The 23,422-nt window shown below is 54.0% G+C and overlaps 2 protein-coding genes across 2 annotated transcripts in view; one reads left to right on the forward strand and one right to left on the reverse strand.

Moving 5' to 3' along the window:
• The window catches only part of CMIP (c-Maf inducing protein), a 187,071-nt gene extending 185,627 nt beyond the window's left edge, over nucleotides 1-1,444 (reverse strand). The window contains exon 1 of the mRNA XM_058674170.1: nucleotides 673-1,444. Coding sequence (XP_058530153.1) covers nucleotides 673-975 — 303 coding nt within the window. The 5' untranslated portion in view covers nucleotides 976-1,444. The remainder of the gene's footprint in view (nucleotides 1-672) is intronic.
• The window catches only part of CMC2 (C-X9-C motif containing 2), a 331,627-nt gene that overhangs the window by 39,701 nt on the left and 268,504 nt on the right, over nucleotides 1-23,422 (forward strand). The gene's annotated exons all lie outside the window — the stretch shown is intronic.

The raw sequence follows: 23,422 nt of genomic DNA on the forward strand, positions 1-23,422 counted from the left end.
CGCTGGCCACAGACATTCGGGGACCCCAGCCCTCCCGGAGACACACACTCCATTTGCAACCCCCTCCCCAATGTGCCACTGAGATCTTCTAAACGGGAGGCACCCAGTTTCGCCTGCCAGCCAGGGCAGGAGGGGAGAATAAAGGACGGGGAAAGAAAAAAAATAATAATAACCCGGCTTCTGGAAATGCTGGGGGTTGGGGGGATTCTGAGGTTTGGATTTTTGTTTGCTTGTTTTCCTGTTTTTCTTTCTTTTATCACCCCCCCCCCCCGCCTTTTGTAGCTCGGATTCTGACAGCCCAAGGGCTACGCGAAAGGGAACCCCCTACCGCCCTCAGGGACCAGGCCCGGGTCATCCATCCCACCGAGACGCAAGAGCTGGCGGGGGGCGGAGGGGCAAACACGGTCCCCCAAGTACCCAGCCCCACTCTGGGCTGGGCCTCAACAGCCAAGACCCCGGGGTGGCGGGGCAGGGCGCGGAGGGTGTGTGTGCGTGTGTGTGTGTGTGTGTGTGTATGCGCGCGTGCGGTGGGGGTGGGGGTCTCTCCCAGGCTGGGCTTCAGGGTCCACACCCTAGCCCCTGTCCCCTTCCCCGGCCCCGCGCCCCAGGTGCAGCACGGGGAGCAGCCGCAGGAGGACGCCCGGTCCCTCAGGGGCGGCGCAGGCGACTCACCGTGGCGGACGCCAGGCTGTTGTCGGCCAGCGTTAGGTGGTGCGGCTCCCAGCGCCTCAGGAATTTCGAGGTGAGGATCTTGCTGAGAAAGGTCCGCGGGTGCCGGATGACACAGACCTGGATGTCGCCCTCCTGCAGCAGTTTGTACCTCATCCCGTTGCACAGCAGCAGGGCCCGGCGGCACGGCACGGCGCCCATCTTCGTGCCCTCGGGGGCCGACACGTCGCCCCCCAGCAGCGGCTTCGTCTCCTCGATCTGCCGGGGGTCGCCGCCGCCGCCGCCCGAGCTGCTCGTCAGATCCATGGCCGCGCCGGGCCGGGAACGGCGAGGAGCAGGGACGTGGGGAGACTGCTCCTGGGCTTGAGGGGCGGCGGGGGGGCCCCCCGGACCCGGCGGCCCGCACCCCCCCACCCCCCGGGAAGGTGGGGGGGTGTGGGGCTGGGGGCGCCCGCAGGGGAGGGGGCGCTGCCCGCGGACGGGAGGCGGGGGGCGGCGCGTCCGGCGGGCTGGGCCGGCGCTCGGCGCTTCCTGCGGGGCTGCCGGCTTCCTCCTAGCTCGTCGGGTGCATGCTCGCCGCGCTGGACCGGGCTCGGCGGGCGGCGCGCGGGGAGGAGGAGGAGGAGGAGGAGCGGGCAGGGGGAGGGCCGAGGGCGGGCGTGTCTCGGGGGCCCCGCGCCGCCGCGCGTGGGGACGGCGCGAGGGTCCGCGCGTCCGTCCGGCGAGGGCGTCTGCGGGCGGGGGCCGCGGGCCGCGCTACCGGGGCGATTGCGGGAGCCGCGGCGCCCGCGCCATTGGTCCCCGCGGGGTCATGTGCCCGCCCCTCTGACGTCAATGGCGGCAACGGCGCGGCCGCCGCGGCTTCGGCCTCTCGCGGGCGGAGCCGCCGGGCCCCGGGCGGGGACGGGCTGGGGGCGGCCACGGCCCGACGGGAGGGGCGGCCCCTGGGGAGGGCACCGGGGCGGGCGCGCCCCGACAGGCCGGGCCGCGGGGTGTGGAGGGGGCCGCGGGGTGTGGAGGGGGCCGCGGGGGCGGGGCGCGTGACGCCGCGGCAGCCGCGCCCCCGCCGGTGCCCAGGCGGGAGCGGAGGCCCGAGGGGTCGGGCGGCCAGGCGGCTACCGTGGCAGGGAAGGCTGGGGGCCGGGGCTGCGGGACCCCCGACGCCCGTGCGTGGCCCGGCTGCGCCAGTCGAAGGAACTGTGAGTCCTGCGTTTGAAAATGCGCCGCCACCCCGCGCCCTCCTGGCTCCCTGTCTCTGCCTGGCCCCTGGCGGGGGTCTGCAAGGCCCCCCGAGAGGGGCTGACTTCCTGCTCACTGAGACACCTAGAAGTGGAAACGCTAGGATCCCAGAAAACAAAGCTTCACTCCCATCACCCTCCTCCACCTCCCCCTGCAGACCGCGGCCTGGCCGCTGAACTCTGAGTCCCCCGCTCTGCCCTGGCCAGGGACAGGATGGTATTCAAAGGGCCCTTGTGAGATGAACCCGGTGTCACCAGCTCCAGCTTCTGGCAAGCTCTCCTTTCTGCCAGCCTGGGCCAGCCCCAGGCTTCCTCACCTCTGCACACTCCCTCCACCATGTCTGTAGGGAGTGGAGGGACGTGGATTCATGAGCACGTGTGTGCGTGTGTGTAGGCTGTGTTGCATTGCATGGTGCACGACATGCATGTCCCTCACAGCTACCTCCCGAGAGCGAATGTCAATCAATCATGGTAGAACTAGGGGCAGGCACTGGAAGCAGGTCCCAACCAGGCTGCCCCCAGCCCACCCCCAGGGTCCAGGGGTACACAAACCTTGGGTTAGGAAACTAGAAATTCTTTAATGACACACCACTTACTGCCATTTCCTTCCAGTTCTGAATTTCAGAAAACCAGTAAGCAACATGGGAGCAAGACTGAGGCCCCCACGCGGTAATACAGATGTGGCCGTAGGGGGTGGCTGTGGCGGAGAAATCCCCTCTGTATTCAAGGGTGGGATTAGGTCATGTGTTCAAAACCTTGGAGCTTCCACTAAACGCTGGTGACATTCAGGGTCATTACTGTAACAGCCACAGTGACCACGGATGTCCTGTGTACTAAGAACCTTGCAGACACACACCACCATTTTTTTTTTTAAAGATTCATTTATTTTTATTGGAAAGCCAGCTTTACAGAGAAAAGGAAAGACAGAAAAAGATCTTCCATCCATTAGTTCACTCCCCAGGTAACCTCAACAGCCGGAGCGGAGCCAATCCGAAACCAGAAGCCTGGAGCTTCTTCCAGGTCTCCCACGGAAGAAGAGTGCAGGGTCCCAAGGCTTTGGGCCATCCTCTAGTGCTTTCCCAGGCCACAAGCAGGAAGCTAGGTGGGAAGTGGAGCAGCTGGGACACGAACCAGGTCCCAAATGGAATCCCAATGCATGCCAGGTAAGGACTTTAGCCACTAGGCCACTGCACAGGCCCTAGGCACCACCTTTTCACAGCAACCCTGTGATATCCCTGCTGTCATCCTGCTGGTCAGGGCAGGACTTGTCCAAGCTCTCAGCTGGGCAGGACAGGGCCCAGGGTTTTCTAACTCTGAAACCCACAACTTGACCCCAGAGCTCAGAGCCTGGGATGGCATGGAACAGACAACAGCCATGCTGTGATTGCAATTACAGGATCTCTTTTCCTGTTGTCTGGACCAGCAGCAGGTAGGAGTAGTGCCAGGGTGTGTATGGATGTGTGTGTGTGTGTCTTGATTCCAAGAGATGACACAGATGCAGATTGCTGGGAGGTGGGAAAGTCAATGAGAAGACTGTGGCAGGCACCCAGGGGGAAGGAGATAGGGACTGTTTGGAAGTCTGTGTGGGGAGGCTGCCATCCAGAGACATCCAGGGGCCCTCCTGTGCCCAATCAGGGTGCAAGCCTACAGCAAACCAAGGGGTGCTGCCAGGAGGCAAAGCAGCTCACTGCTTCCAGAACCACCCTAGACACCCTCTGCAGTGTCAGGTACATGAAGTGGGAATACCAGGGAAAGAATGACCAGCATCCAGACACCACGTCCTCTTGCTGTGGGCTTTTACATTCCTTCCCACCCGTTTCTCCAGTCCGCCCGGAAGGTGGAAGTTATCATCATCCCCATCTCACAGGTGGGAAAGTTGAGGCTTGGAGAAGGAGAAGGTCAGACCACTCTGGGACATCCAGCCAAGATCTGAACCAGAGATTCCATCCAACTTCGGATCCCTCATCCTTCCTGCCTTGCGGGAACTTCGGAAGATATTCTATCCATTTTTCCCTGTAACATCTTCCTGAATGAAGTCAACATCATCTTTACATTTTCCATTGTAGAAATCAGAGAACTGACAACTCCCAAGACCACCGCAAGAAGCAAAGTGCCTGTGGGCCTTGTCGAGAGCTGGCTCAGCATGGACACATAAAATGCCTGAATAAATGTACTAGCTCTAGTAGTCAAACATGGATGCCGTGGCACTCAAAAAAGTGCCAGGACAGGACCAGCTAAGGGCATTGGGCAGGGTGAGCTGGCAGGGCGTTGGTCCTCAACCTGTGAGGACTTTGATCACTTAGCACAGAGCCCCTGCCTTCACACCATCCTAGATTTCCTCACTTGGAAAGGAATCTGCATGCAGCCATCAGACTGGGTCGGCAGCACCTGCGGCTCCCCACACCTCAGAAGGAGGTACCACATACCCAACTCATCCTCAAAGCTGCAGGCAGAGCTTGAGGGTCAACCCTTCTGACTGTAAACTTGAGAGGTTTGCAGAGCAGCAGGAAGGCAGCGAAGGTCTGAGCCCTTTGGACTCCTGTCAGTGCATCTGAGGAAGCAGCAGGGTCCCCATTGGGAGGAGAGCTGTGGCGCTGGTAGCTGACCTAGCAGAGGGAGTGCTTAGTCCCTGCTTCCAACAGCCTGGCCTGTGGGGTGGACCCTTCCTCCTCCTCCTCAGGGTGGTCTCCAGCGGACATTCCCTACCCTGAGCACACCATGAAAGAATGTGCAAACCCAAACACCTTCCAGCTAGACTCCATATCCTGTGGACTGCTTGTAAGTATTTTAACAGCTTACTAAAGACAGAAAAGACACACTGCCACCATGGCCAATTGCAAGCTGCCGATCTGCATCCCAGAAGGTGGAGTTAGAAAGTGCTGTGCCCGCTCCACCCCCAACCCACGTGCGTGCCTACCTTTGAGTCCCGACTGCACTCCCAATTCCAGCTTGCTGCTGATGCACGCTCAGGGAGGCAACAGGGATTCCTGCCAGCTATGTGGCAAACCTGGATTGAGTCCCTGGCTCCCAGCGTCAGCCTGGCCATTTAGGAAGTGAGTTTGACTAACAGAAGCGCTGGCTTGCTCTCTCTCCCTCCTCTCTACCCCCTGTAACTCTGTCACATGCATGAAGGAGCCCAATCACTTGGGTCACCTGCTGCTGCTTTCCCAGACACAGTAGCAGAGGGGCTGGATTGGAAGTGGAGAAGCCAGGACTCAAAGTAGGATGCGTGCAGTGCAGGTGGCTGCTTAACTCACTGTGCCACAGTACCAGCCCTAAGAAGTCATTATTCTCAACAAAAAACATATTGTGCCATCCAGACAAAATAGACCGGGGTCAGCAAACTGCAGACAAGAAACCAGATAAGCCCATGGACTGCAAAGTCTAAAATATCTATCATCTGCCCATTTACAGAAAAGTTGGGAGAGTCTTATGATAGGTATACTAACTGTGAAAACAGAGATACTAACAACCTAGTATCCTTAGGAAATCATTCACTGTATTACTTTTATTACAATACAACATTCTAAATTTTAAGGATTTTAAGATTTGTTTGCAATGGAAAGTCACATATACAGAGAGGAAGATCTTCTGTCCATTGATTTACTCCCCAAGTGGCCACAATGGCCAGAGCCAAGCTGATCTGAAGCCAGGAACCAGGAGCCTCCTCCAGGCTTCCCATGTGGGTGCAGGGTCCCAAGATTTTGGGCCGTCCTCCACTGCTTTCCCAGGCCACAAGCAGGGAGCTGGATGGGAAGCGGCAATGCCGGGATTAGAACTGGTGCCAATATGGGATCCCAGTGCATGTAAGGCAAGGACTTAAACCGCTAGGCGACCGTGCTGGGCCCTTAAACTTTAAGTTTATATAACTGAGTGACTTTTTTTAATGTTTGTTGGTTTCTGAGAACCAGCTTATGAGACTCCTGAAAGAGTAACACCTGCCCTAAGCCAACACAGGCCAGCTTCCAGCGTCTCCCTAGGCTCTGTGTGCCTGCCTCTCCAACTGTAATGCCAGGACTGTGGTCACTGAGAGAACTGCCCTGCTTCGCTCCTACAGTCTCATTAAATACATTTCTTTCTTTTGTTCAGATTTGTTTATTTACTTGAAAGTCAGTGTTTACAGGGATACAGAGAAATCTCCCACCCCCTGGTTCTCTTCCTGAATGGCTGTGATGGCCAGGGCGGAGCCAGAAATTTCACCCCGGTCCCCCAGGTGGGTGGCAGGCACGCAATCACCTGGGCCATATTCTGCTTCTTTTCCCAAGCCATCAGCAAGAGCGCTGCATTGGAAGTGGAGGACACAGGATACGAACCAGCACTCACATTGGATGCCAGTGTCACAGAGGGAAGCGTTACCGGCTTTGCCACAAAACCTGGCCCAAGCATTTATTTCTTACCACGTATCTGAGGGTCTGGGACTTTGTCGTGTAGGGCCCATCCAGCTCACTCAAGATACAACTCACAGGGCCTGGCGGCGTGGCCTAGCAGCTAAAGTCCTCGCCTTGAAAGCCCCGGGATCCCATATGGGCGCCGGTTCTAATCCCGGCAGCTCCACTTCCCATCCAGCTCCCTGCTTGTGGCCTGGGAAAGCAGTTGAGGACGGCCCAATGCATTGGGACACTGCACCCGCGTGGGAGACCCGGAAGAGGTTCCAGGTTCCCGGCTTCGGATCGGCGCACATCGGCCCGTTGCGGCTCACTTGGGGAGTGAATCATCGGACGGAAGATCTTCCTCTCTGTCTCTCCTCCTCTCTGTATATCTGACTGTAATAAAATAAATAAATCTTTAAAAAAAAAGATACAACTCACAGCCCTGCCCTAAAATACACCGAGAATAAACCAACGCCTTCCTCCTCCCTCTACCTTCTCTGTGTATCCATAGCTGGTTCACTCTAAAGAGCAGCCATCATAGTCCTGCCCTCCTGGGTCAAGAAACTTCAGTGGAAACCAACCTAAAATTTGTAGCTTTTTTCCCAAGCATTCATTATTTCACATCACCGCTGTTACCTGATAGTCCACTTGCATTCAGGTGCTTCCTGGGGTTGGTAAGGAAGTGGAATTGAAATGTTATGTTCAGCCTGGCGGTTAAGACGCCCACATCCTACACTGGAGCATCTGGGTCTGCTACTCGGCTCTGGCTCCTGACTCCAGCTTCCATGGAATGTAAACCCAGAGAGGCAGCAGTGACCACTGAAGGTGTTGGGGTCCTGCCTTGCCCGTGGGGAACCCGATTGAGTTTCAGGTTGCCAGCTTCTGCCCTGGGCCAGCACCTCAGTTTCAGACATATGGAAAGTAAACCAGTATATGAAAATTCTCTCCACATGCACACACATCTACCTGCCTTTCTGTTTTTCTATGTGTGTACACCTCTGCCTCTCAAACATGATTTTTTTAAAAAAGCAGCTTATTTGGGTGCAAAGTTTTGTAATGCATGTGAAGTTTTTCATAATACTCTGTAAACATTTTGAAGACCTTCTTATATGCCTGATTTCTCACACACACACAGAGGCACCAAAGTAAACTGATCTTTGAACACAAATTTCCATGAGCACTTTGAGCTGCCCTGAACATCTCTCCAGGGGTGAAAGCAGAGTGTTCAGTGTGGGCACCTGCAGCTGGCAGGCAGGCTGGATCACCCTTGGTGGTGGGCAGCTGGTGTGTGCTCAGAACATTACAACCTGGTAGGAGCATCCCCAAGTCATGACCACCAACAGTATCACCGGACCTGGCCAAGGGCAACCTGGGAGGCCACATCTCCCATGGTTTTAAGAAAGCTGCTTCCCTCTCACCCCCCACCAACAATGTAAAGAGGCTACTGTGTGCCAGCCATGCTGTGGGCAACAGTCCCACCAGTGGCATCTCACATCATCACCAGGCAGGGAACAAGGTGCAGCCCATTTGCAGCCACGTTTCAGAGCCCATAGAATGACATGAGACCACAATGTCATAAAATGAAATGCAACAAAAAAAAAAATGACATGAGACCAAGTGTGTAATAAAATGCCAAGCACTAAGTGCAGGAAACAAAACTGTTTCTTAGTGGTCTCCATGGCACTACTACCCAGGGCACTGTCACTTTGTGGGGGGTGGGGATTCTCTGAAAGCTCTGGCCCCAGATGACATCAGCCAGGAGAGCAATCTGAAACCGATCATTAACAGGCATCAGACACCGCTGTAATGGAACACACACTCTGTACCAACGGCATTTACTGTGCTGATCAAATAATGAAATGTGCTTATTTATCCTCCCACTATAAGGAAAGGTGTCCTGCTTCCTTCCTGAAGTCCAGGAGCGCATCCTCCCTCCGCTCCCAGCCTGATTGGAGCCAGCTCAGTTTCCAAGGCGGGCTGGGGAGGGAGGAAGGATGGGAGGGAGGGAGAGGAAGCAGGAGAGAGCAGGAGTTGGCAGCCTGTGCTGGGGAAGGTGGGGATGATAACGCCATGCAGCACTTGCATCTGGGCTTCTGGGGACAGCTCTGGGCAAGGGAACACACAGTGCCATGCTAACCCTTCTCACTTCTGCGACATGATTAAATCTGGGGCTAATCAAAGGGGAAAAAAAATGTTACGGAGGGTTGAGCATTTTTGTGGAACTGACATATATTTCTCACAATCAGTCATTCAAGTGATTTAGCTCCGCACGCCGAAGCCTTGGTAGAGATGATCGCTGGGAAGGTGCAACCAGAGTGTTCTCCCTCTCAAATCGGTATCATGCAAGTATAATTTGTAGGTCACAAAGCACACCCCTCACACAGCAACGGGGGCGGGGCAGAGTCGTGATGATTGCGAACGCCCACGTTATCCCTACATCAGTCAAGATGCAAGGATACAACACCCCACAGCCTCACAGCATCTCCCTGAACTCCTGCCCCTGCCCCTGCCCCAAGCAGCCACACATTCCCTTCTGCTACTACTAACACAGTTTCCCTGATCATCCTGCAAGTGAAATCAATAGATGCCTCTTAAACTCTTTCCCCCTAATTCTAACCTTTCAAATAAATAAATCCTTCAAAAAAAATTAACCTGAGCAGTTCACAAGGAACCCTGTACCAATGTCCCTTCTGCTCCCGTACTTGTTGGTAGACAGGTGACAGGGTCCTGGGCCGAGAGTTCAGGCAGGTGATTCATTTGTCCAGGTTGTGTGGCTGAAAATTTTACTTGAAGTTGGATCTACCACAAAGATTAGTTGCATTTTGGAAGCTTTGCCCTAAATTTAGGTGAGAAGACCAACTCTGCCCATTTCTTCATATATACAGACATTATCAATCCACTGCAGACTCAGTGCCTAAGCTCACAGGTCCAGTGTCATCATGCAGCTGGGTAACCTACCACAAGCATCGGAATGCCAGTTGAAGTCCTGCCTCCTCCACTTCCAACCCAGCTCCCTGCTAATGTACCTGGATAGGCAGAGGAAAGTACCCCAAGTACTTGGGCCTCTAACCCATGTGGGGGACCAGGATAGACCTGGCTCAGACCTGGCTATTGCAGCCTTCTGAACTAGCTGACAAATGATCTCTCTCTGTCACTATGCCTGTCAACTAAACAGTAAATACATATTAAAGATTTCAGTCAGGTAAGTGGTGGGAGGATGGGGGAAGGGAGGACAGACCTGGAATTCTGGCCTATATTAATTTTGTGCTTGGATTTGGTGGTTTACACCCTTGTGTGTGCCTGGTGTTGTCCCCTTGAAAGGACCAGTCCATCCACCCAAATCAGGCACCCATTCCCCCAACTCAGCACTGGGAGCTGCCACCACCAGGGCTCTGGGCCATCCCTCTCATTTTGTAAGTTGGGAAGTGGAGGCTTCTAGAAGGGAAGAGCAGGATGCCCTAATACCATACAGAAGGCAGGAGACCAAGACAGGCTTATTTATTTATTGAATCTTGAGTCCCATGTGTAATTGCTTTGGCAAATGATTTCACAGCCTTATGTGGTCCATGGGCTAAATGTTCTGCACCCCTACCCTAAGCACTGCACTTACATTAGTTCATCTGACCCATAAAAAAAAGTAAGAAATGTCCTATAGGCCAAGGCTACAACTTCTCCAATAAACACATGGCCAAGGAAGAGTCATGAGGAAGGGATAATAGTTTGTATAAAAAGAGGCTTAAAGTCTTATTAACAAGGCCAGCATGATGGCTCAGTGGCTAAATCCTCATCTTGCAAGTGTTGGGATTCCATATGGGCACCGGTTTGTATCCTGGCTGCTCCACTTCCCATCTAGCTTCCTGCTTGTGGCCTGAGAGCTGTAGAGGATGTCCCAAAGTCTTGGGACCCTGCACCCATGTGGGAGACCCAAAAGAAGCTCCTGGCTTCTGGCTTCAGATCCAGTCAGCTTTGGCCGTTGTGGCTAGTTGGAGAGTGAACCAGCAGATGGAACAATTTTTGTCTCTCTTTCTCTCTGTAAATCTGATCTGCCCTTCTAACAAAAAAAAAAAAATCTTCAAAAAAAGAAGTCAGATAAATGGGATAAAGTCAGAGTTGATACACGTTTAGGTAACTCACCAGAGCCAGCATGTTATCATTTCAACACATGACCAGTATAAACCATTCTTTGTTAACACTGAGTCTTCCATCAATACTTAGATTATGCATGTCCCAAGTGCTCAATGGGTACATGTGGCAAGTGGCCAGTCCTGGATGACACATGCCCTAGTTACATCAACACAGGACATCCACAACCTCATCTCTACAAGAATGTAGTGGCTTTGTCTTTGTGGGATGCAGAAGTACTGTTGGGTTGAATGCCCAACCCCGCAGAAGGATATATTGGGGTTTATGGTGGGAACTAGGGCGGTGGAAACAGGAGGTATGGGGGCAGAGTGCAGCTGAGAAAATGCAATTGTATTTTCTCTCTCACACATACACACATGCATGCATGCATACACACACACACACACACACACACACACACACATTCCAAGAGGACAAAATGTGAGAAAACAAACTTGAAAATGTTTAGGAGAAAAACTAGGAGGGTAATCCATTACTTTTGGTGCAGCAAAGGATTTCTTCAACAAGATAAGCCTTGATGCTTAAAGCATTTGACCATATCCACAGAAATCTCTGTACATTAAAGAATCCCACTATGAAGCACAGGGACCAATGAAGGACCAGCAGAGAACTCGCAAGGTGGCTTGGTATACAGGGTTTACAGAGAATCCACATGAAAGATCACTTCTCAACTCCAAGTATAAAATAAGTCATGGTGCCAAGAGGGAGTCCCCCAGAGCAGATGCAACAACATGAAAATACTTTCAATGTCACTAAAAATTCTGGAAAGGACAAATTAAATAACAGTGACACACAATGACATGGTCATCAAATGGTCAGACTGTGAAGAAGACTGACATGGCCCAAGACCCCTGAGGATGTGTAAAGTAGGGGGGCGGTCCCTGGGGCTGGCAGCCATGGGTGTGACCAGCATGGTGAGCATGCACCTCCTTTGGTGTGACAGGCTGAAGCGCCACCCCAGCTTCCCATCACCAAAGTATATGTGAGAATCCTAACCCTCGGGACCTGAGAATGGGACTGTCCTCAAACAGACGACTGAAGAGGTAATTAAGGCAGTAAACTGGGGTCACATGGTGGACCCCAATCCAATAGGACTTACAAGGATTAGTGTTCTTAGAAGAAGAGATTAGGAGCCAGACATCCATGGAGGAAGGACCATGGGGAGAATACTGTACCCTTGAGAGAAGCCTCAGAAGCAACCCACCATGCCCACACCAGGATTCAGGGATGAAGCCGCCCAGTCCGTGGTGTTTGGGAGCAGCAGCCATGGCAGACTGTTATGCTTGGTGCTCCCAGGGGTGGGTGCTGCTGTGCAGCAGGTTAAGCCATTGCTTAGGATGCAGTCCTGGCTTCAGATCGTCTTCCAGTGCACTTCCGATGCAGCCCCCTTCAACTGAGCCTGGAAGGCCGCACGCGATGGCCCAAGGACTTAGGTTTCCACAACTCACACAGGAGACCTGATGGAGTTTCTGACTCCTGGCTAAGCCCTGGCTGTTGTAGGCATTTGAGTGAACCAGCAGGTGCAAGAGCCACCCCCCACCCTCTCTCTGCCTTGCAAATAAATAGACAAATCTTTTTTTTTAAAATAGACAAATTTTTAAAACACACACACACACACACACACACACACCCCGAAAGAGAAACCAGTTTAATCTAGACTGAGGTGATACATCCTTGGTGAGCAGAGATAAGACCTGGTTACAATGGAATTCCCTAAACTTGGGGTCTTCTGCATAGAAACAAGGTATACTTCATCTGTTAACATAGTTCCATTGCTGACTGAGTGAGGGGCAGGACTGGCTCCATGCAAACTTGCAGCCACAGGTCCAGTAACTGCTTCTTAATTCATTGTCTTTCTTCAGAGGTACAGAATCAACAGCCCCACTGCTCACTGTAAGCAATTCTCCATAGCCAAGGTAAGTTGCAGACAGCCACAACGAAACCACACTGGTGAGCATGCATGCACACATACACACATGGACACACACACCCTGATTCAAAAAGAACACCACGACGCAGCAATTTCTGAAGTGCATCTTGCACATCGTGGTAATAGACAGGGACCGAGATTACCATGAAAGAAGGCGATAGCAAAATAATACCAGCCCGGTTTCCAGTGATCAAAGCATGCAAATCCCAGAGCCTAGAAACCCAGAGGAAATTCAAAGAGCAAACAAATTCATGGAAAAATGGTCAACCTGTAGACTGGCCAGATTCCCCTGCGCCCAGCGCAGTCACCCCACCCTCCACACACCAGGGTGCTTGTCTTCTGGTGTGAAGAAGCTGAGGCTGGGTTGGACACTGGCCCTTATGGGTGCCAAGAGAGAGGGGAGCTCCTACTGCTAGTGAAAGAAGGCTCCTACAGTGTAACTGGGGACCCTGGGTCAGACACGGGAGGTCAGGAGCTAATATGCAGGCTCCTGGGAGGGCCCAGCAAGCTGAGATGTCAGCCTCATTTTATCCACCATGCAAGCCTTTGAAGGATCCTACCCAGTGCTGGGTAGAGGCAGTGGGACCGGGCAATTCGAATTGAGAGGGAAGTAGGAGCTGCCGGTCTACTCTTTCACTCCTATCTGTTTAGGAAGCACCTACTACTACATGCCAGGCCTGAAGCTAGACACCGGGGAGCACGTGATGGAGGACTCAGGTGTGTGTGTGCATCTGGTGTCTTCACATCTGCATGTGTGTGTGTAGGTCTGGGATGCTTGGTATTTGGATAACTGCTATTTGCTATATGCCCTTGGCAATAGTGGTTCTGGAGGGGCTCATGGTCCATGGGGTTGTTTTGTTTGAATCATTTAATAGGCAGAGAGAGACATAAGACAGAGAGAGATCCTATCTCTTCATTTAACCCTCTACACATGTGCAACAGCCAGGGCTGGACTGGGGCCAGGAGCCAGGAATCCAGTCCCAGGCTCCACACGTGAGTGGCAGGGGCTCAAATCCTTGAGTTTACTCAGGATGCACGCTAGCAGAAGCTACAATCAGGAGCTGGAGCTAGGCCTCAAACGCACATACCCCAGTGAGGGATGTGGGCATCTTAACTCCCGGGGTGCAGACTGGCTACAAAGCTGCCTGGCACAGAATCAGCCCATTTTCTATCTGTAGCAGGTGTCTGCCAGAAGGCTTGCTCTGGCTTGGGCACTAAAGACCCACAGGCTGAGAAGACTCTAATTGGAACAAATGGGGACAGCTGGCTGCCCTGCCCTTCCCAGACAAGGCAACAGGTTTGGAGACTAGACTGAGGCCAGGTCGTCGGGCCAGGGTACAAAACCAGGCCCAGTCCCGTTACAACCTATCATGGGGGAAGACAGAAAGGGTAGAGAGGCCCAGATCAGAACCTCAGCAAGGAAAGCCCAGAGGAGCAGTGGATGCTCCGTGCTGGCTCAGGACCCGTGGGCCCCTGCTTGCTACCCAGCCGACAGCTCCTGCTTGATCCTGTGAAATTGTTCATAGTCTCGACTGCATAATACTATGCTTAGAGCAGCTCTCCAAGCATGCTGGTTGGGAGTTTGTTGCAGCAACCCCAGGAAATGAATGTAGTACCTTTTGGAAAACATTTTTTAAGCTTTATTTATTTTTATTGGGAACTTAGATCCACAGAGAGAAGGAGTGACAGAGAAAAAGATCTCCTTCCCACTAGTTCACTCTCCAAGTGACTGCAACGGCCAGAGTTGAGCTGATCCAAAGCCAGCAGCCAAGAGCCTCTTCCAGGCATCCCACATGGGTGCAGGGTCCCAAGGTTTTGGGCCATCCTGCACTGCTTTACCCAGGCCACAAGCAAGGAGCTGGAAGTGGGAAGTGGGAAGTGGGAGCTGGGAAGTGGAGTAGCCAGGACATGAACTCGTTACCTATACGGGACACGAACTCGTTACCTATACGGGACACTGACACATGCAAGGCAAGGATTTTAGCCATAAGGTTACTGCATTGGGTACTGGAAAACATTTTTAAATTTATTTATTTTCATTTTACTTGAAGGGGAGAGAGCCTCAGAGAGGGAGATCTTCCACTTGCTAGTTGGCTTCCTCAATGCCTACAACAGCCAGAGTTGGGTCAGGCTGAAGCCAGGAGCCCAGAACCCAATCTAAGTCTTTCATAAGCAACAAGGGCTCAAGTGCTTGCTGCCTCCCAGGGTGCACCTTAGCAGGAAACCAGAATCGGAAGCAGAAGAGTCAGACTCAACCCAGATCCTGGTGCAGGATGCAGACCGCCATCAGCGTCCTGACCACTGTGCCGATCGCCCGTCCCACTCAGGAAACGTTGGGAAAGTAACATACAATTACACTAGCTATTACATACATGTTTAACATATGCAAGTTTTATTCATAATTGCCGCATGTTGGAAACAACAAAAGTATCTATTATAGACATTAAAAGGTGCAGTACATTAGTGAGTAGAACACATGAACTTAACAGAAAGAACAAGCAAATTATAGCAAGACGTTAACTAGGAGGGTTTAGGGGGCAGGGAGGTTGGTTGGGGATCAAGTTTAAGCTCTGGAGCTTGTTTTCAGTGGTGATTTCTCAGAGTAAGCATGTAAATCCAGGGAGCTACACACTGAAGGCTCGTTCACTCTAGGGCTTGCATGTCAGTTATATCTTCACTGCTCTATGTTGAAAAGTGGAATATAAAGACCTCACAGTGGGGCAGCATATCCCCTGTCACAAGAGAGACACCTCAAACTGCTTTGATGTGGAATGAAAAAAAACAAACTTGGGCATTCAGCACACAAAGAGGAGTGCAAGGATTCCCTGGAACTTTCCAGGAGGTGATTCCACACTTACTTGTCTGTGTAAGGGATGGACAGTGAGGGCCAAAGAGCTCCAAAGGGCCACCCCAGGCTCTGAACTTGATTTGCGTGCTGCCTGCAAGAGAGGAGATGAGCCGTATCTTCAGAAGACCTGCCCCATCCCAGCCTGCTGGGCAGAAGGCAGGTACCAGCCAGTTGTTCAAACAGCAACAGAGCCTGGAGCAGCAGGCTTCTGAGATAGCAGAGTGTGTGTGTGTGTGCATGCGCGTTTGGTTTGGAAGGAAGAATAGGGACGTGCCTGGCAGGGGGCAGGGGCAGGGGCAGGGAAGGTTTTTTTAGGCAAAGGGAACTGTGTGTGCAAGACACAGAAGCAAGAGAATAAACAGGTGCAGACCCTTCAGGGAGCAGGAAGCTGTGGGCTGTGCACACCACCCTGGCAACCAGCAGAGCCCTGGGTGGCCCACTCAGCATCTGGAAGGCGATGCTTCGTGACCTGCCTACACCTCTGGCAGGTGCTGGGCAACCGGAATGTCTTGTTCACTGCTACCCACTCCCAGACGATTGTTTTTTCTGAGATTGTTGTTGTGATTCTGTTAGTCGGTAAGTACATGCAGAGCATTTGATTCAGAAAATAGTTCATTCATTGATTCAACAGGTATTGAGTACCTATGTGTCTTGGGCCTAGAGCTAGACTCGGAAAGCTGAGGGCACAACAGGGACTGTTCTGCTTAACAGAACAGTTAAGCAGAGGACGCTGGCCATTGGATGGAAGTTTGAATTTGGCACAGGGTGGATTTTTATTCTGTTCTGGAATGCAGTGTACCCTCAGGACACATGGGAAGTGCTCGGCAAATATTTGTTGGATGGATCTTAAAATATACAAGCCACAAGAGGGGTGAGTGCTAAGCAGGCAGCTAAGAGCTACGTCTTGGGGCACCTGCATCCCATGTAGGAGTGCTGGGTTCAAGGTCTGGCCCCGCTTCGAACTCGGCTTCTCACCACCGACGCACACCCTGGGAGGCAGCGTGGCAGCTGCCAACTCGATTCTGTTGCTGGCCTGAGCCCTTCCTGCTTCCCGCAAGCATGTGGGCAGTGACCCAGAGGATGGGAGACCCTTACACATAAAAACAAGCAGGAATTTTAAAATTCTTTTTGAAAGAAGAAACCATAAAGCTCTTAGAGAATCTTCTCCTTCAGTTCACAAGTGGGGAAACTGAGGCTCAGGCTAAATGATTTACCAGACATCGCTGGTTTTTCTTGAGTGATCCAAGATTAAGATGTCTTTGGCAAACATGTACAGAGTGTCTTCTGAATACCAAGGCTGAACTGGAATCTCTAGTTTGGAAACACTCATGGAGTGTCTGCTGTGCTGGGGTTTCTGGGGAACAATGGGGGCTCCTGGCTTCCTGCAGCAAGGGCTGCAAAGTCGGGGAGACACAGTCACCGAGTTCTCAGAGTGCAGTGGGTGGGGCCCCAGGAACGCAAAGAGAAGGGGGTGGATGGTGCTCTGGGAGGATGAGGAGTCCAAGGAGAGAGGGAGAGAGGACTGGGCGGTGTGGGTGGCTGCCCTGCTGGTCCGTTTCTGCCGGGGCTGGACATGTGCCCCCGTCAGGGGGTCATGTGGAGGCTTCCAGCATCAGGAGGGGTGGTGGGCAGGAAGGCCGGATGTCCTGCAAAGTGCTGGACCATTCCATGGGACACAGTGTCTCCCAGAGCTTTGGCGTAGGCACTATCTGGGTCTGGGATCTCGCTCCATTTTACACGCAAGCGCTCTGGTTTCACAGTCGCCGACTTGGCCCCCAAGAGTGTCGCCTCGGTGCAAACTGAGGGGAGGTCTCAGCTTCCCTTGGACCACGAGGTTGGTCACCACTTTGGAAAGTCACGTCCCTGACAGCTTCCCTGCGTGAGGTGACTGAGTCACTGCCCGGGCACACCTTTGGCCACCTGGTTGGGGAGCCTCCCACGGGGCGGGCATCTACCTCCTCTGTCCTGTCTCCCAGCAGGTCTGGTGCCCGCCCCTTAGAGTTTTATGGCAGGAGATTTCCTGGCTGGGAGCCACTGAGGGCTCTGGCGAGAATCAACCCCAAGGGAGGGAAGCAGGAAGCAGATGGAAACTTCACCAGCACCTTTGCCCCAGGGTGGACCCGTCTCTTTCCCCAAAGCTAACTGTGAGTGACAAGGGCTCCAGTGCCCAGAGGAGTGGCGGCCACGCGGAGAAAGGCGGAGGTTGTGGAGGGACAGGAAGACTTTGATCCTGAACCCGTGCAAGGCGCAGTCATCCTGTAGGGAGGGTGGGCGGCTGACGTCAGCTGCCCTCAAGGGCGAGTAGACTTGGAGTGAGAGAGACGTTTGCTGAGGACCCAGCAGGTCATGGAATACCCGACCCGAAGTTCTTGTCCTCACCCTAAGATGGCAAAGTTTGCCTTTCCTGCTCTGAGGAACTGTGTTCCCCCGGTTGGCCAGTGTGCAGGGATCTTGAGGCCAGCAGAGGGCTGTGTGCTGTCCTGCCTGGGACCCCACGATGTGGCAGGAAGGGGCGCTGGGGGTCAGATGGCCAATGGCTCCACACTGGAGTCAGGGAATTTCCTGGGACACCTCCGGGGAGTATGGAGCAGGCAGTTAGATCTCAAATGCTCAGATCTGCATTTGAGAAAAGTCGACCCGGCTCCTAGATGGATCATGGAGTTCAGGGGACAAGATTGAAGTGGGCCAGGGTGGGGCTGAGAGCAGTAGGAGCCTGTGGAGGTCATCGGAAGTTTTTTTTGCGGGGGGACAGCGGAGGCCTGGTCCCCCACAGCACAGACAATGGTACTGTGGACTGTCCAGTGGGCCACGTCAGTGGCCAGATTAATCCAGGGAGGGGTCAGGCTGAGCAAGGTCCTACTCCTCCAGGAGCCAGCGGAGATGACCGCAGTGACTCTGACCTTGGCTAATAAACGGGCAGGGAGGATGCCGTCTGACACCTGTGCCAGGCACAGCTCTGTGACCCGCAGTAGGTCCCTCTGACAGCGTCTCCACCCCTGCAGGCTGGGAGACAGAACCACACCATGGTTGTGCCCACAATTTCCAGCGGCTGCACAGGACCTTGAAGCCCACGTGCTGGCCACTACACCTGCCAGACACCTGTGGCCAAAAGGTTGAGCACCTCACTGCTGAATTCATGCTGGCAAGAACTGCTGCTTACGGCCCAGCATGGTAGCCTAGTGGCCAAAGTCCTCACCTTGCATGCCCAGGATCCCACATGAGCACCAGTTCACGTCCTGGCTGCTCCACTTCCCATCCAGCTCCCTGCTTGTGGCCTGGGTAAAGCAGTGCAGGATGACCAAAGCCTTGGGACCCTGCACCTGCATGGGAGACCTGGAGAAAGCCCTTGGCTCCTGGTTTAGCTGTGGCCATTGTGGCCACTTGGGGAGTGAACCAGTGGGAAGAAAGTCATTCTGTCTCTCTTTCTCTCTGTAAAACTGACTTTTCAAGAAAAATAAATAAATTTTAAAAGAAAAAAAGCTGGTGTCTAAATGTCCGGCCCATGGGTTGCCTCCTCTTCCTTCTGCTCCCTGGGGGCCCCAAGTTCACATTTACCCATGCTTCAGGTCAAGGCGAGGTGGCCATGAAAAAAGAGCCCTCTGGGACCCGGCGGCGTGGCCTAGCAGCTAAAGTCCTCGCCTTGAACGCACCGGGATCCCATATGGGCGCCGGTTCTAATCCCGGCAGCTCCACTTCCCATCCAGCTCTCTGCTTGGGGCCTGGGAAAGCAGTCCAGGACAGCCCAATGCATTGGGACCCTGCACCCATGTGGGAGACCCGGAAGAGGTTCCAGGTTCCCGGCTTCGGATCGGTGCGCACCGGCCATTGTGGCTCACTTGGGGAGTGAATCATTAGATGGAAGATCTTCCTCTCTGTCTCTCCTCCTCTCTGTATATCTGGCTGTAATAAAAAAAAATGAATAAATCTTTAAAAAAAAAAAAAAAGAAAAAAAAGAGCCCTCTGACACAGCTGCCCTGGGGTCAGGGCAAAGACCAAACTGACCTCTGACCTTCAGTCACAGCAGCTCTGAGTCAGGGCCCTGCCCATCGTGCTTCTCCACTGTCTCTCCAGCTCCAGGTCCCTCTGCTCTGGAGCTGGATTGGCAGGTGAATCCAGAAGGGCCGAGAACCGCCTGCCTGGGACCAAGCAGTGATCACTACACAGAACCTCGCTGACCAGCGTGGGTTTACGGCGCCCTCTGCTGGACATTTTCATCGCCTGCGGACTAGGGACAGGCTGGTCCCTGGAATGAGTGTTTCGGATATGGAGTAGGGGAGACAGCCGCGGGAAGACCACGAACCACAGGCTGCGCAGACCCTCCTCCATCCTCACTTCTCAGGCCAGGGCTGATCCCAGGAGTGACCATGCAGAGCGTGTCCCCACCAGGCTGTGCGGGGCGTGTTGTGCTTGTACTCACCCAAAAGGGAGACCGAGGCGTGGAGCTGCGGTGACTTCTCCGACCAGGGCCATGTGGCTGGAAGCAACGAGTGCAGGATCCAGCATAACCCACGCTCTTTCTGTAAGGTCACGTTCGCCCGCTTTTAACTTACGCATAACCTCAGAGCTCCAAGCCTGAGTCCAGCAGCTAGTAAAGTGGCTCTGAGCTCTGCGCCTCGGTTATCCTCATGAAACAGACTATGATGGTGGCACCGAGGGCAGGGAGGGCCGACGAGGAGCCAAGGACGGGTTATGGACGGATTCAGCAAACACGGGCTTTTCCTACTCACGCGAGAAATGTTCAGAAATACGCCCATGCGTTGTGAGCCCAGGTCCTGAAAGGTTTGGGTTTTATTGGCCCCAGGTGAGACAGACACACCAGATGATTCTGATGTTTGAGGTGAGCTGAGCAGGACCAGGCCACAGCCTCAGCCGTCTCCATTGCTGCAGGACTGGTGTCCCGGGTCCCAGGCGAGGCACAGCACCTGGCAGGGTGGGGTTGTGGTGGGGCAGCTGCTCACACACCCTGTCTACACTCTCAGGCTCAGCACTCCGATCGTGTTGCGTTGAGGTTCTGTCCGCCATCAGCTAGGAGTGGGGAGGTCACCCGCTCAGAGGCTGGGATAAAGACAGGCTTTGTCCTATGCGGAGAGTCCTGAAAGCAAAGTATGAAGTCATCCCAGCCCAGCCTCTGCCCAGGGCTGTGGAAGTTTCGCTGCAGTATGCAGCCCAGAAGGGACCGCCTGTTCTTTCCAAATCAAACGCTCCCGGCCGCCTAGGTCTCCACCGCAAGGAGTTGTTCAGGTCCAGCAAGGACAGGGGACTGGGTGGCAGCCACTTGACTCCTGCCTGTCCCTGGTCTGTGCTCACCCCTTCCAAATCACTCCCTCCGCTCCCTGAAAAGATGCACTACTGGCTGCTTGTTACCATTTGTTTTAAAAACACTTAGGACATTACAGAGGTGGGGTGGGGGAGATGCCTTCCAACCACCGGTTCACTCCCCACCAGCATCGGGTGCTTCTTCCAGGTCTCTCACGTGGGTGCACTTGGGCCACCCTCTGCTGCTTTCCCGGGTGCACTAGCAGGGAGCTAGATGGGCAGCGGAGTGGCCAGGCCTTGGTTTACTCAGCTGCACGCAGCCCACAGCTGTGGGTGATCCCTGCAGTCTGATGGCCGTGCTGGCCATTTCATGGGATTGGCCCAGGAGGTACCAGCAGTGCCCTGGTCTGAGCATGTGACCCCAGGATGGGCAGCCATCAGGGCCGAGCCTGTACGGGCTGCCGGGGACTCATGGTCCAGTCTGGCTCTGGGGAGAGAAGTCAAGAAAAGTCAGCCCCCAAGTCAGGTCTTTATTCTTCTCTCCAAAAGGATCACAACTTGGACTTAACCATGGAGAGAGGGGGCGAGCATGCACATTTCCTGAGAGCCTTGTGGTAGCTCTTCTGGTGACGGTTCACGTCTCCCTAAACAGGGGATATGAGTTCTACAGCCCCAATGTGTGTGAGTGGGAAGCCACTCCTAGTCTAGCCCATCTTCTGCCTGCTGCAATGCAACAGGGCCCACCGAGATCTCTCCATATGCTCTCTTTAAAATAGCACGGCACTGGTGTCAGTTTGCACCCCCAAAGGGAAGTTCTTGGGTTCGGGTCCTACCTCTACCACCCATCTGGCTTCCTGTTGATCTGCACCCTGGAAGTTAGCCAGTTACAGCTCACTTGAGGACCCGGGGGGGGGGGGGGGCTCTTGGCTCCTGGCTTCAGCCTGGCCACCCTGTCCACTGCAGGCATTTGGGGTAGGACCAGCAGATAGGAAATCTCTCATAGAAGTAAGTAAATTAGGCATTCCTTTTTTTAAAAAAAAAATATTTATTTTTATTGCAAAATCAGATACACAAAGAGGAGGAGAGACAGAGAGGAAGATCTTCCGTTTGATGATTCACTCCCAAAGCGACCGCAACTGCCGGGGTTGAGCCAATCTGAAGCCAGGATCCAGGAGCCTCTTCCAGGCATCCCACATGGGTGCAGGGTCCCAAGGCTTTGGGCAGTCCTTCACTGCTTTTCCAGGCCCCAAACAGGGAGCTGGATGGGAAGTGGGGTTGCTGGGATTGGAACCGGCGACCATATGGGATACTGGTGCGTTCAAGGGGAGGACTTAGGCTGCTAGGCCTCTGCGTCAGGCCCAAATTAGAATTTCTAACAGCCCCTGGTGAGAAACGAGGAACTAGGCGAGGAGGCTGCTCCATCCCGCCTGCAGAGGCTGGCACTGCCAGTGTTTATTGACGTAACCCTTCATTAGTCACTATTTCAACAAATATTTATTGAACATTATTGGGTATCATGAAAACTGGAAAGTACCGAAGATTGGATGAGAACAAGACGGACAAGTTCTGTGGGATATTGCAGGGAGTGTGTGTGGAGAATGGCGGGCATGGGAGAGACAAAAATACAAACAAACAAACATGATAAAAGATCATTACCTCTTGCTGCATGACCTAGAGCCCAAGGTACATGGCTTAAATCAACAGCTGCTTCCTTCTTGACTCCGCCACGTGGTCAGGCTCTGCGGAGTGTAGTCTGAGTGTTGGGAATCTGAAGGGGTAATAAGACCAGCAGGCTCAGCCCACTCGCACCTCAGCAGAGGTGGCCTGCGTCCTGTTCTAGAGCCACCTTCTGAGATGCTGTCCCCCGTGGCTGCCCTGGCGAAGGAACACTGGCTGAGTTGCTGTGGTCTGCAGCCCAAGAGCCCAGCACGGGCCTCTGGGCACAGCCTCGGAACTGTGGGCGGGGCCCGTTCCTTCTGGACCTCTGGGGCCTCTTGCATTCTTTGGCCTGTGATCTGTATCTGTTGTCACATCCTCTCTACTCTGTGACCATCGCACCCTCTCCTAAGGGCAGCTGTGGCCAAAGTGCGCCTGCCCAGACACTTGGAGTTCACCTCTGATCCTGACTCAGGCCTGCCAAGTCCCTTCTGCTATGACTCACAGTGCTGGTGTGGGACATGGATGGACGTGGGCACGAGGGATGGCATCTACCTACGTGGGGTTACAGTATCTACAAGTTCATCTGCAGAGGCGAGGCAGGGAGACCCTGAGCACATATGGCTGTGCTGGCTACATCCTGGGGGACAAGGGGAAGCCTGGTTAGGGCGGATACACAGGACTAAGGGGGCAGAGGACAGCGTGGACAGATCACAGGTCTAAATTGGGGCTGAATCCCAGCTCCGCCCGAGATGAGCCGTGTCACCTGTTTAGCGAGGCCCTTGAAGACCACTGGGCAAGACTGTGGGTCACACTTAGCCTACAGGAGCCATCCCAGGACCTCAGTGGCTAAGGATGCTGGCTCTGGGCGCCTTTGAGGAGGGGAGGGGAAATGGCCAAGGTGGGCTGACAGCAGGCAATTGACCCCTGCCTCTCCCGCCAGCTGCCTCCTAGCCATGCTGGGCAGTGTGCACAGTGGTGCTGTTGCCCTCTGGCTGTGCTGGCATGCCTCATTTCCCCTTTCCTGGACACAACTGATAAGTACATCCTGCTAGATAAAAATATACCCACCCTTACGGTAAGACGCCCAGGCGTGGAATTCTCTCAGCATTCCCCTTTGAGCTCTAGGGAGCACACAGGGCCTCTATGTAAGCAATTCAGGCGTGGCCACAGCACATGGTGGAGTCCCCACCCAGAGCTCTGACCTGGGGTGGGGCAGCTGGGGAGAGAGGCAAGGATGGCCCTGGTGGGGACGAGGCCAGGGCGGCGGCCAGTGCTGGTGGAGTGGCTCCAGGTCTGAACACCTGCCGTG

Source organism: Ochotona princeps, chromosome 16 (genome assembly GCF_030435755.1).
Source record: "Ochotona princeps isolate mOchPri1 chromosome 16, mOchPri1.hap1, whole genome shotgun sequence".
Lineage (NCBI taxonomy): Eukaryota > Metazoa > Chordata > Mammalia > Lagomorpha > Ochotonidae > Ochotona > Ochotona princeps.